We start from the raw sequence: 14,856 nt of genomic DNA on the forward strand, positions 1-14,856 counted from the left end.
TTTTTTTTTTTTTTTTTTCCAAAGTACGTTTTCAAACATTACAAAGACTTTAAGATATATATATTAAAAATAATGTTTAGTCACATCTCTCATTTACCTAATTCTGGGGGGTTCATGTCAATTTCGCAACCCTTAAATATAACAGCTACATCTTTCTTAGATCGGTGCGATGGAAGTAACTGACAAACAGGCAAACATCAAAGGACCGTTCGCGCTCTACTGTCATAATCTTTATTTAGTGTAACTAGCACAATTTCACCATTTTATGGGGGTTTATCGAAACTTTTTGTATTGGTAAAAATCAAAACGAAAAAAGAATAACATGATAAAATCCAAAGCATAAGAAATATAAAAATAAAATGTAACAGGCAAAGATAAAGGATTGAAGCAGAAAGAATATAGAACAATTAATTGTAGACTAACCGATTTTTTCTTTGTGTATTGAGAAATTTTCGAACTCATTAGCGTTTCAACACTTGGCTTCTGTTTATTCAACGAGAAGAAGAATAACTTCTGACATTCGTTGTATTAGCTACAATTTATGTGAAATTTAGGAAACGCAAGTTTTGAAACAACTTTCCATTGATTGTTTAAATATTATTCAGTAACTGTAAAACTGTTTTTCTTTTTTCGTTTTTAGCATTTATTACCAGCCCTTTAGAGCATCTGCTGTATATTGTATAGTATTTGTCAGTTTATCGAATATTCAAATATTTAGTTGTAACTTATCTTTCGTATTTATTCTTAAGTATAAAGTATTAAGCTATCCAAAGTAGCGACTATCGACAGAACCTAAAGGACCAAAACGTAGAATAATAGAAGATTCTGCCTTAACTTTTCTTACCTTTACTTTGTTGTGTGCCTGTTTGTGTATACATAAACTTTGTGGCGAATTTTAGTTATGGGCATAATAGTTTAAAATGCTATAATTATTTTCCCCTGACTTATAGGTATGGGCAAAACAAGATGAGATGCTTAAATCATTTGATTTGTGTCTAAGTTGCGAAAAAATTAAAACTGTGTTTGTTGTAAATTTGAATTAATTTAATTAATGACACCTGTGTAAAGTCAATTTTCCTGATAAAATATTTAATTAATTCTAAAGATCATTTATAGTTAATAAAAGAATAGTTCGTGAAATTTCTTATGTAGTTTCGCATTAATTAGAATTAGTGTAAGTTCAGTATAAAACCGCTTCTAATTAATTTTCTTACTTTTATGCATTGCTAAGTTATGGGTGACAAGACGGCGATACATGGTAAAATGTTATTAGTGTAGAAACTTGTAGATTAGGTGATTTAAGCAGGCCGGGCGAATCTCGGGGGCGCCAAAAGCCCTTCGAAAAATTTTCGATTCCATGAATACAATATTTAGGGCGTGCCTAAAAAGTGCCCAGTAGTGCCCACTAATTTTGGTTCTTTAAATCATATTTTTACATATGTTGCATATATATACATGCCATTTTATTGGTAGTATAGGTGAAGTGTTGTGAAAATGTTGAGAATATGGCATGTGAAGTCAACGAAGAGAAAAAAAAATCGAATAAATAAGATGAAAAATGTAGGAAATGCACAGGGCGACAAATACTTATTCCGCCTGGGGCGCCATTTTGGCTTAAGCCGACTCTGGATTTAAGTGTAATATTTTAATTCATTACAAAAGAAAGTGATAATCAACTTAACTTCTTCAACGTTCAAAAATAAAAATATAATAAGAAGAAATGGGTTAGTTATAAAAATGGAATATGATGTCTGCGAACTTACAACCTTAGAAACCAGGTTTCGATGCTCGTAGTGGGCAGAGCACAGATAGCCCATTGTGTAGCTTTGTGCTTAACTTCAAAGAAACAAAACAAATCTCCCGTCTTTTCAAAAGTGAATGTTGAGCTTTGCCTGCGTGCGCAGCTTTTCAAACAGGAGACAGACGAACGCTCGGACAGACACCACGGTTCGCAATATAAACAAGTGAAAAAATAAAGATAGATAAATGTTTTCCTTGCAAAAGTAAAATGATGTATGCATGTGTATGTATTGAGATTATTGGAGAATCAGATAGGAAGGACCGACTTTAAAATGCTATGAAAACTGAATAGTTACATACCATGTGTATGATATGAATATATGTTACCTATTTTAATGTGTTTATTTCATTAAAAGTATCCATTATTAAATTAATCATCCCTAAAGAAGATAATTTTATTTTGTAGTGTTTTGTTATATAAACTGTCATTAATTCCGATACTTTTAATTTAATGTTGTCAAACGAAGCATGTTTATAATTTCTTGAATTTGATTTACAACTAGCATTTTCTATTTGGTAGGGAGCGGGCCCATCCAGTTATGGCAGTTCTTGTTGGAACTTTTAACCGACAAAACTTGCCAAGGATTCATCAGTTGGACAGGTGACGGTTGGGAGTTCAAACTAACAGATCCCGATGAAGTGGCCCGACGTTGGGGCATTCGGAAAAACAAACTTAAGATGAACTATGAGAAGCTCAGTCGCGGGCTGAGATATTATTACGACAAAAATATTATCCACAAGACTGCTGGAAAACGTTACGTGTACCGTTTCGTGTGTGATCTCCAATCTCTCTTGGGTTACACTCCCGAAGAGCTGTACGCCATGGTTGATTTCAAGCCCGAGAAGAAGGATGACGAATAGAGTCAATAGTGATCTGGTCCACTAATGTTAGACATTACCTTTCTTGTAACTGACAAGCAGCGTTTCTCCCATGTATTGGTTGAAAAGGAGTGAAAAAGTTGTTCTGCCTTACTGGTTTCTCCTGGACATTATATGACAAAATGAGATACAATCAAGTATTTCTTTCGTGTTTAGAAAGATAAAAAGTTTTTTCTTACACTATTGGAAATCACATTTAATTTAGCTCTGTAGTACTAGCAGAAATCGGTCTCAGTTGCATGTCCATCCGACTTTTAGAGTCATGCAGTTTATTCTGGTATAACTGCTAAGGGAGAAATCATTGTATATATGGATATTGCCTGACGGCTGTGTTGTCAGGAATGTTTCATAAGATCTCTGTTTTTTTCTTTATATATTACAGTTATTGTATTTTATTATTAAAGTGCGCTTTGTGGAAATTGTTAGAATAATAGATTTTTAAAGGTTTACAAATAGTAGTATTATAAAACATTCAGTATTTTTGCACACTTGATAGCCTATTTAACTGTTTTATGTGGTAAGATATAAGTTTAGAACAAACACAAAAAATACTTTCTACCTGATATTTTCCTAAAGTGCCTTACACATTAGATGTCACAAGTTTCATCTTACACATATTATTTTACCAACTTTGAAACTACATTGTAATGTGAAGTTTGGAATATAGAATTCTTTAACACAGATTTTCAAAAGCTCAAAGTGACTTAAACGTTGTCGTCATATTTTTTAAAGAAGCGACAGCACTTTGGTCTGTTATAAAACATGTTATAAAAGAATAAAAACCACAACTGATATAGCACATTTGTCCATTCTCAACTCTAATCTCTTGTTATGCTGTAATGTTAAACACACATTCGCCGAAAATATTTTTTTTAGCTCAACGTTGATGTCTTAAATTACGATATCATTGAGGAAGGTTAAAAAGCTTCAAGTATTGTTTCTTTTTTAAAAGTTTAAAGATGTTTCCTGCAAATATTTGAAAACTTGTTAAATTTACTATATGTTTTGATGAAGTTTTTAAGACTATGAACTTAAAAATTCTAACTTTTATAGAAAACAGTCGAAATATTTTGTTTAAACAGATCAATAGGTCTAGAAAATCGACGAAAGCTTAGCTGTTTCAATCTTTCAAAAATGAGAAATACTGCTTATTTTTTTATATGTTTATGAACATTGTGTCTTTTATGGTAAACTAAAACTTTTTGTCTATACATATTACTTGCGTGTGAGTTTCTCCATGACAGCAAAGAATATATGAATGATTAGTGCGATAAGATATAAAAATATTTAATTAACATATGATCCGTTATAAACTGTCATGTTTCAAAACGTTACTTTCGATTTAAAATAGCAGGAATTTGTATTTAATATATCAATAGTGTAAAAATTGTAATTTCTCTTGTTAGAATTTATGATGTTTAGTTCAATTACAATTAGCATTGTCAATTACGTATTCAATATATATATATATATATAATAAATTCTTATTCTTGCTAGGCCTTCAATGACGTTTGTATGTGTATGTGTGTGTTTATTTGACGACAGCGCTGCTCTCTCGTGGCGAAGTAGATAGACACTGTTCAAGGACGAAGCACAGCAGATTGTTTGTAATTATTTTCTTTTTTTTTATATTTATCTGCTTCCAGTTTAGCAATGGTCACATAATTTAGCCGGTTGTGTAGTTGTACCTTAAATACATGTGATAGTACTTTTAATTTTCATAATTAAGTTTAACCTGTAAAAATACCTTTGATTGTAAGTTTTGGTGATACCAATATCTTGGAAGTGGATATCTTATTTAGAATAGACTTCATGTATAATCGTTCTTATGATAATAACCTTTTATAATCCCAGCCAAAAATGAATAATTCGCCATTATCTTAACTTTGAGTTGTAAAGAATCATAAAGGTATGTTGTGATGAAGTTTCTTAAAATTAATTTTCTTAGTCCGTTAACTATGCTTTCGTTTCATGAAACTTATATACAGCAGAAAAAATAAAGGTATTTTACAGACTATAAATTTCCTTGAAAATAAGTGGTATCTGCTGTCAACTCTGACTTATTATAAACCTTTCCTTCTTCTTGTTATGTATTTTTGGAAATCTTTCGTGAAAACAAGGGACTGTGTTTAGTGTCTGGATTTTAAATGATGACCCTGGTGACAAGAATAGCCTTCTGTCACCCGTTATGTTTTATATACTCCTATGAGCACAAAATGGATGTAGGACTAGCCATATCAGATTTTACAATAGAGTAGCAAATTCATGAAATTACACATTATTTCTTCATGTGACGAGCTACCCTTACCAACAATGTTAATCATCCATCTATAACTTTCACGAATCTTGAATTTTGATTATTCAACATGTGTAAAGCATATAATAAATAAAAATATGTTTGATTTCATTGCGCTATCGTGTTAATTATCAGAATATTAAGATTTACATTTTAAATTGAGGAAAATGTGGTTCAGGCTGTTCTGTAAAATAATTTAAGGAAACATCAATCAACACATTAGTATCAACTCGTATGTTTATCACGAATCTGTTATTGCCGTTATTAAGTTTATATATGACCAGATTTTATTCAAATAATTTACCTCAAATTGAATAATCAACTTTAAGGATACCAATATTCACAGACAAAGTTGCTCTGAAACATGTAACAAAAATTTACATTTTGAAGTTTTACAAAAAATTGGTGGTAGAATTTAATGTCAAATAAATCCCTCACAAAATATGTTCACGAGCAAAAGCATATAATGTGGTATTGTAATAAAGAAACTTGCAATAATCCAATTCCATGAAACAAGAAAGCCTATAATTCTTTGTTATATATGAAATTAGGTTAGGCCTATTTCACTTCTTTTCAAATTGTGAGCTTATTCCAACTTTAATATACAACACCAGAACTAGTTCTATAGTTTCCAGTGGCCTTTATTCATTTACAGTACCAGTGACCCTAAACTTAATTTTAAAAACTCATGATTTTTAATTCCTCCTTAACGTTTTACAAATAGCTCTAAAATTAAAGTTCTCTGTTTCTGGTCATCTTTGACCTGATATAACTACTGGTCACTTCATGGATGGAATGAGCAGATATCATTTAGATATACTAAAATTTCAGAAAATCACCAGATGTAAAAATTAAGATATCACCAGCATCTCCATTTCGAAAAAAAAATATATATATAACAACAAAATACTAATGTTTTAGAACTTTTTATAAAAATATCTGTAGTGTGCCACAATTTATCATATCAAAAGAAAGAAGGATTAAGGAAAGCATGACATTCATCATCTAATTGAAACCTTTATTTCACAAAAGTGTGTGTTTGCTTATAATAACTGGCGAACCGCTAAACCCATTTTCACCAAACCTAACTTGTGCTTTCACGCCCTACATGGAGTGACTTAGGGAGTCGGATCAGTACGCCACTCTCCAGATCCATATGTCTACTTATAACTGGCAAGCCGATGGAGTGATTGTCACCAAAACTGGCACGTATCTTTAGGAACTACACTAAGGAGTGACATAGTCGGTCGTTGTTTGGGCTACAGGGCAAACGAGACACCAGGTCATCCTACACAGAAACTAAAAAATTCATAATGTATAGTTTTTAGACTTAACATAATATAATAATTATGTATCACATTTACATGAATAAATAGGGAACTTGTAAAGTTACCACTACAGAGTGCATGGTAAATGAAATGATTTTCATTCATTCCGTGTATCAGGAAAATCGTAATTTAAAAATCATTTTTATCACATAAGTAGTCTCCTGGTCGGTCAGCGGTAAGTTTATGGACTTGTAATTCTAAAATCCAGGGCTAGATTTCCCCACGGTAGACAGAGTGTGTATATAAATATACTGCCATTCTATGTATTCGTTTAACTATAATTTTTTTCTAATGTTGTTGTTTTTTAAATTGCCATAAACAGTATAGATTGGGATTGACATTTTTACAACTAACACCAATTGACAACATTTATTAACACATGAATTTACATATACAAGACATCCTATTTCTAACGTTTCTACTTGTTTGGTAAATTAAAAAATATATATATTAATTTCATCTTCTTGAAATGTTCTGATTCGATGTATTATAGAAATAATTAAGAACTTTCGTGTATTTAGACTAAGCCCAAATATCATACACCAATAATGCTTCGCTTTTTCTATTTTCTTTAATTAGATAAAATAAAATATGTATTATTTGATGACTGCTCTGTGTTCCCATGTGTATGTCAGGTAAACAACCTGAGAAGGTTAATTATCAAGTTACTATGGCTAACAAGCAACATAAAATTGACAAAAACTAGGAAAGCTTTATCAAAATACAACTCTCAGCACCATTTGAGTTGTGCATAGTGTCGAGCGTGGCCCAGTGGAGCTGATTTATTTCATTTGTTGCTTTTCGCCCAGAATTTACTACTCGAGGACTATCAGCACCAACCGTCCCTAGTTTTGAAGTGATAGACTAGAAGGAAGATAGCTAGTCAATAGCACCCATCGACAACTAGTGGGTTACTCTAATCGATTTGACCGTCTCTCTTATACTGCACTCGCAGCCACAAATTGCAACGCGATTTCTTTGGTGGTGGAAGGTGGAGAACCTCTGAACTTTGGATCCACTTAGCACACTAAACACTGGGCCGCGCTCAGCTAGTTAAACCAAAACTGAAGTTCAAGCTTTACCAATACTTTATACACTGTGAAATGGTTATAGACATAATAGTTCATATTAAAAATATTCAATATGTTCATGTTAACATTTAAAACATGCTATTAATTCGCATAATTGATCCATACTTTGACTAGAATATTTGCTTTGCCTTTATTTGTCTTTTATACCATAATTATCGTTCGGTATTGAATACCGATAATTGTTATGTGTTGCAAATCTCAACAAACTAAACAAAAAACAATATTTCTTTACTGTTTTTGTCATGAACACTTGGAAATGATTCTGCTTTATAGTTCTAAAATAAAAGTGAAGCCCTCGGGGTTTATTGGCGAGCTTGAAGGCTTATAACACTAAATGTTAGGTTCGATCCTTGTAGTTGTGGTTGACACGGTACATATAACCCGTTCTGCAGCTTTGCGCCTAATTATAAAGAAATAATTGAATTAAAATGCATAAAGCCCAGATGGCTAGGTGCTTAAACATTTCAGGGCTCGGGCCCATTTTCGATGTTTCGATCATGGTTTTCTATTCTGATTTTTCAAGACACCTACCAGGGTTTCGGGCACTATCAAATAGAATTAGAACACGGGTCCCGTGTGTCAGCGCCTAGTGACACCTCTGATAAATCCTGTAAATATAGATGTTAATTACTATTATAATCTGTTCAATAGACTTTGCAAGTATGTAAAGAATTTGAATTAGCTGATGTTGATATTGTTTTGTAAGTCTTGAAAGGATTATCAATAGAGAAAATTAACATTCTCTAAACGTCTTCGCGAACTGTGTGAGTATTTGTAGGGTTATTTAATCATCTAACTTTAAATCAAAAAATAATTTAATAAATTTATTATATTTTACGAAGACTTTCACCTCCCCAGTGGCTCAGTTGTAAATCTGAAAGCTTATAACGCTAAAAAATCGTTTTTACCTTCTTAATTTAATATAGAATTTTTCAAAATTTCTCAGTTATTCAGGCGTATGTGAGATTTTCACATAACATACGGTCGAAAAAGTTGTCAAGTTGCTTTCACTCTGTGTTGTTCCCTGGAGTTAACACCCGGTCTTCCAGTTGGGAAGGTGGTTGTGAAGTTGTAATTGATATAGAAAAAACAGCAGTTTCTTCCAATGGTAGGTCAGGAGATTGTTTGTTTTTGTTAAACTTTACACAAAGCTACTCGAGGGCTATCTGTGTTATATATCCTCCCTAATGTATAAATATAGCTTGTCAACACCACCCATCGCCAACTCCTAGGTTACTCTTTATCAACGAAAAGTAGGATTGGCCGTCACATTATGATGTTCAATTGGCTAAAATAGCGAATATATTTGGTGATGGGATTCGAAAGCGTAATCTTCAGGTTGCGATTCGAGAACTCTAATCACCGTGCTATGCCAAACAGGTCAGGAGATAACTCAAAGTTACATCTTCACTTATTTTCTTATGGGAATGACCAGCCACAAGGATAGCGCTAGTTACTCTAGGTTTAATTAAGTAGCATGAGGTTTAGTCAGTCTGGAACAAGAATGTTAACCAAAAATGTCTGAAGAAAAAGTAGTCTAGAGCCAATAAAAGTGACCACTTGTTGTACCAAGCAATTGTACATACTGTGTTTGTGTTTGAATAAAGATTTTAATTGTATTTTTATAAAACTGTGTCCAATCTCTTTATTTTTTCCCACTAATTCATTTATTAAAAGAACACAGCATTACTGCTTAATAAGGATCTTGGTCGAATTTCCTGTTATTCTGCAGATCTATCGTGTCGTTTTAACGAAAATCAATTCGACCTGAAAACACCATAGAGTGAATAAGAAGGGGGAAAAGTTTGGTGCCATGACCATAGGATTTTTTTTACTCGTGACATGTGTATTTCTCCTGACTTCAATTTTGGGGTTGTTAAGCTTAAAAGAGACTTCATTTTTTAGAAAATGGCATTACCCTCAACCTGAAAGACTTACGATCAGGAGGGAGAGTTAGCAACGGAAGGGAGACAGTTATTGACAGAGTTGTTGGATCTAGGAGAAGTCTTTTCTTGGATGTTGTAATTTTGCCGATGATGCAAACGTCCGTGACTTTTCTTTTATTCAAGTGTTCAATGGCGTCTAGAGCTATATCATATAAATTTAGAACCAAGCATTGTACAGCTGGTTTTGGAGGCCAGCCATTCCAGGTGGTTACTCACCTGGAAAACTTCAGAATTTTTATTGTATCTGTTTGATGTTAAGCACAAAGCAACACAATGGGCTATCTGTGCTCTGCCTACAACAGGTATCGAAATCCGGTTTCCAGCGTTGTAAGTACTCAGACATGCCGCTGTGCAACTGGGGGCAGAACTTCAGAAAACAGCCCAAATTATTCTTTGCTGTACTCTTGAATGTTGGAGATATGATTTGTTTCGCCTCACTCATGAAGAACAATGATCGTGGCTAGACGCTTTTGTTCACGAACTTTCAGCCTTTAACTGACCGAGATACCCTTGATATTGTTGTATGTTGTATGTACTCTTTTGGCCCCCTGACACTCTAACAAATGGTAGGCCCCTTCTCTAAGGTGATAAGATGATGAGGTGTGATTGGTAGCTCATCCATTAGCTCTCTTTGACCCGATGCTCTCTATAATCCATGCTATCTCAGTAGTATACCTCTGGACTCATAGAGGCTCACTACCGCCCAATGGTAAATTCATGTTTCTATTTGGTGCCTATCCTCTCAGCTTCTGGTGATATAGCCCATGTTGGCAGACATTGTACAACCAATAGCACCTCCAGTCTCTGGCTGGTGTAAGTCTGGGAGTATTATACAGGCCGCTGTCTTTGGTGCTCAGGCTTTTCAGATATCACACCACTATGACAATCTTCAGTCATCCGTGTTTCCCTCACACAGAGATCAATCCACAGAGAAGGAGCATGACCAGCCATTCTGAGTACATTAGACATTGGCAGATCTTCCTCCTTAATTATTGGCTGTAACAAGATAGAAGTCATAGACCTTCTCAGCATCAGTAAAGTCCTACATCCAGAAGAAGACTTCTTCTAGATGCAACAACTCTCTCGAACAACCATCACTCCTTGATGACAAACTGTCTCTCTTGGTCATACGTCCTTCTAGCTGTAGAAATGTTATTTTCCTTTATCAAAGAAACATTTTTAAACTTAATGAGCAAGAATTCGAACACTGAGCAGTATAATTTTCAACAGAATGAGCAAACTCTGCAATACAATATTTTGTAGATTCTACATCAAATTTTTCTCTTTCCTACTCAATCTGTGGTATATCCATGTGAAACCAGATTAATTTTAAAGCAATGGGATAGGTCCACTTAATAACAGAAGATTTAGTCAAGATACCAGTTACGAAGTAATGCTATATTTCTGAGTAACTGAGTCATGAAAATGAATGAAATAAAGAGACTGAGCAAAATCTGAAACACAAAATGAACAATCTTTATTATGAAAATTGCAAACTATCAACACAGTGTTTGTACTTGCTTTGACTTCCATGGGACAATTGCTTCTATTGGATCTTCTATATTCAACTACTTAATCTGAATCCATGTGCCAGAATAATTTGGTTGACATTTTTTACCAGACTTATTAAATCCCGTGTTCCTTAGCTAAAAACAACAACACTATATTTACCCAGAGTGACAAAAGCCACCTATGTAACTAATCTATCGCATTCAAAAATATTTGCGGCTGTAACCTTGAGATATCACCTGAACTACCATTGAAGGACACTATTCTCGAAGTTCTTTCACAGTTTGCAGTAATTTCTGTCATAGGCAGAACAAGTATTATCTACATGAGAATAACAAAGGAAAAAAGGCAACTAGAACGACATAAACTTAATTACTTTCTCAAGCATGTGTTCTGTGAAACTTTGCAGTTATACAGAATAAATGCTACAATAATACAAGAAGATAGAAACGTATGGTATATTCATATAATACATAGGCATACCATGCACATTGTATGTTCTTATTTTAATATATAATTTTTCTAAATTTGCCAGTTATTCAGTTGAATGTGTGTTTTCCACACATGTGGTCAGGAATGTCATAAACTTACTTTTGCTCTAGTTACCTATTGTTTTATGTCATCCCCTGGAGATAACATTTGGTCCCCCAGGGATTAAGTGGCTGTAAAATTGTACTTGATTTATGAAAGTGGACAGCAGTTTCCACCAATTGTAGGTCGAGGTTACAACCATCCTTATTTTGTAATAGAAATGACCAGTCACTAAGCAATATGAGTTTTAGTCAGTCTGTCGTATCAAGCAAATATACAGTGTCTATGTATTTGAAAAAGGATTGTTATTTGTATTTTTGTACAGTTTTGTCCACTCTATTTATTTATTTATTTCTCCCCACGCGAACTCAGACATTCAGAGAGCTCAGCATTATTCATAATACATACAATACCTTGGTCGATTCTTCTGTTATTCTGTCTATATCGCCACTCTAAGTGAAATTAGTTCAATCTTAAAATACCACAATATCACCAATTAACGGCTTAACATAACGTTAGACAATAAACAATTTTCTACTGGAGGACACTCAAGCGTTTGGGGGTAATTTGATGGTGCTGATTTCAAAAATCTAGTTAGAAGATGTCCACTACCTCTAGATTTTTAGTTTTTGTTATATCTCAATATTTTATCAGCCCTATTTGAAATACCACGCAATCAACATAGCATAATAGGTTTATGCTGTAAAATTATGCTCACTTGGACCGATTTATGGGTAAGAGGCATACATTTTTGATAATTCAAACACTGACTGTATTGGTGTAAAATTCTAAATATATTGTTCATATATGCTACTTATTCTTGATATAATTTTAAGTGAATTGCACCACTTTTGCTTCATTCCAACACTCATATACTACGCCTGGGAATCACGAAACTTTCACGTGTTCAGTTTTAAAGAACATTCGACCGAGCATAAAAGGAGCAAAGTCAGACGCCTACCTCTCAGTTGCCTTTCACTCACTCAGTTGGTTACTTCTCCTCGCTCTGCGCACAGTCAAAACAAAGTCCGATCTTCTTCCTCGCATCATGCCCGCGACATAATTAAATGCTACAAAACTTTGTTTTTAAAATCTTTTAAACTCTACTTCTGTAAATAAATTATTCTATATTTTTTTTTTAGAAAATCGTTTGAAATGCTGGTTGCTTCCAGTTCAAGTAAAGTTCGAAAATACAAGAATCACCTAAACAGTTTCTGCTACATTTGTGGAAAATACATTACAATTTCATTAAGTAAAAACATTACACACTAGGTAAAGGTAACTTACTACCAATATTATGGGTGTAAAATTTGTTACCAAGAAAAAAATTGGGTTCCACATGTGTGCTGTACAGTTTGCACATCCAGCTGGAAACAGTGGCTGAATAAGAAGAGAAGAGAGCAAATATGTCATTTGCAATTCCAATGATATGGCGTGAGCCCAAAGGTCATCTAATTGACTGTTACTTTTGCATGACTAATGTTTCTGGATAGTCGGGCAAAACTAAACAATACATTAACTATCTAGATATTGCGTCTGCAATGAAACCAGTACCTCACGAGAGAATTGGGAAACAGAAGAGTTATTATGCAAAGAAGACAATGAATCATCTTCATCTTCTTCATTTAGTAATTCTATTCATGTGGCATCTCAACATAAACTGCCTCATCTAATCACATAAGAAGAGCTAAATGACCTGATTCGTGACTTGTCTCTATCGAAGCAACATGGGGAACTTAATAGCTCTCGTTTACAGCAATGGAATTTATTAACTCCAGGAAAAATAATTTCAATTTACCGAAGTCGCCATCAAAGTATTGCTTCTCACTACAGCATACAAGATACTTTGTGTTTCTGTACACATGTTGATGCACTAATGGAAGAATTAGGTACTTACTATCATCCTCAAAAATTTGGACTTTTTTATTGACTCATCTAAAGTTAGTGTGAAAGCTATACTTTTGCTTAATGAGAACACCAAGCCATCAAGACTTGTTGTTCATGCTATGAACATGAAAGAAACTTATCAAAGTATGCAGATTATACATTCTTAAATGTAATTTTCAATGAATAAGTAAATTTATTTAAAAAAGTTGTTATTTTTCTAGCAGCAGAGAAAAGGAATTTGTTGGCCAGTGTAATAGAAGTATCTTAACCCTCAATTAACTTACCGACTTGTTTCGATACCGCTAACAACCAACGGGATCCACATGTTACATCATATTGAGGAATTTTATGCTGTTGTTTTTTATTATTACAACACCCATTTTGGATGTTAAATATATAAAGACTCGAACATCAATTAGTGGAATTAAATGATGATGTTTTTTAGATTATATGTTTTGCGTGATTCATGTGTTATTAAAGATTGACTTCTATAAAGACATGGAGTCACAAGTTTAAAAGCTTATGGATCCTAGACCCTTATCGGGAATTAAAGTGTTAAGCTCTGGTCTAATCAGAATTAACCTAGAAAAAATGCAGAGTAACTAAGAACTTCGTTGTTAAAAGCAAACAAACAAACCAAAAATAATACACTACCTATTACCCTAGAAAACATAACCGTTTTTATTTAAGCCTCCGTTTCGCTATTACGGCTTCATTGTAGCAAACAAGACACTTGCTCATTTATTTTATTTCTAGGCTTTGTTAGCATTCAAAACAATCTTGATGTTCAGCGTAATTTGAATATAATATATGCTATAGTTGATTTATAAAATTGAGTATAATTACTTGCCTCTTCATATAACCTTTAAAGTTGTCTTACAACTATTTCTTCGTTTCAAATATGAAAATATGAATTGCACACTCTAGAAATTTTATGATGAAGCAGAAGTTTAATTTAATTTAATTTATTATATTTACGTATACATATATACGAGTTTTGGGCAATATTAAAGAGTACGGTAGTTTACAGTTATACTTAACGTTATAAGAGTGTAGGCTTAATTATTATTTGTTTCTGTAAACTAAAGTGTAGTTAGTGTAAATAAAATATTGTAATTAAGCAATAGCTTTTTAAACCTTGACATTTAAAATTGAAAACACAGTGGTGTAAAATGCCACCAATTCAAATTAAACATATCGTTTCTTTCAGCAGTGAAGATAAGGTAAAGATAGGCCTACGTTATAAAATATAAGTTATACATACCTAGTCACAACGGTATTAGTTCGTAGTACTAGAAGTAGGCCTTAACGTTACTCTTACTCTAACTTGTAACTGTAACACTCGTTGAACAGCTTTTTTTTTCCTTTTAACATTTTTCGTACTAAAATTAAAAGTGAACAACTTACTGTTGCTAGTAAGCTAGTAACAGTAATATAATGTATTGGTATGGATATTCACTGTTGTGCTATTTCTTTAGCTTTACTTTTACTCTTTCAGTACTTAGGGAGGAGTTGAAATAATCTCAGGTTAATATAATTATTAATAAAAACCATGCGCTCTCTCTAATGGAGTGGGTGCACAGGAAAGT

General features: G+C 33.2%; 2 protein-coding genes and 1 long non-coding RNA gene across 11 annotated transcripts in view; 2 read left to right on the plus strand and 1 right to left on the minus strand.

Annotated features, from left to right (window-relative positions):
• LOC106457405 (protein C-ets-1-like) overlaps positions 1–5,086 on the plus strand; it is a 77,318-nt gene extending 72,232 nt beyond the window's left edge. For all 8 annotated transcript variants that reach the window (XM_022383313.1, XM_013916815.2, XM_013916817.2 and 5 more), the window contains one exon: positions 2,321–5,086. In XM_022383313.1, coding sequence (XP_022239021.1) covers positions 2,321–2,661 — 341 coding nt within the window. In that variant the 3' untranslated portion in view covers positions 2,662–5,086. The remainder of the gene's footprint in view (positions 1–2,320) is intronic.
• A 565-nt stretch (positions 5,087–5,651) lies between these two features.
• On the minus strand, positions 5,652–14,788 carry LOC111085312. The gene is made up of 2 exons (XR_002610152.1): positions 14,532–14,788; positions 5,652–6,274 (listed from the first exon to the last, which is right to left on the minus strand). It is a non-coding gene; the product is annotated as an uncharacterized LOC111085312 (long non-coding RNA).
• Positions 14,247–14,856, plus strand: part of LOC106457401 (DNA repair protein XRCC1-like) — an 83,868-nt gene continuing 83,258 nt past the window's right edge. For both annotated transcript variants that reach the window (XM_022383312.1, XM_013916812.2), the window contains exon 1: positions 14,247–14,490. In XM_022383312.1, the coding sequence (XP_022239020.1) occupies positions 14,440–14,490 (51 nt within the window). In that variant the 5' untranslated portion in view covers positions 14,247–14,439. The remainder of the gene's footprint in view (positions 14,491–14,856) is intronic.

This window comes from Limulus polyphemus, unplaced genomic scaffold (genome assembly GCF_000517525.1).
Source record: "Limulus polyphemus unplaced genomic scaffold, Limulus_polyphemus-2.1.2 Scaffold326, whole genome shotgun sequence".
Taxonomy (NCBI): Eukaryota; Metazoa; Arthropoda; class Merostomata; order Xiphosura; family Limulidae; genus Limulus; species Limulus polyphemus.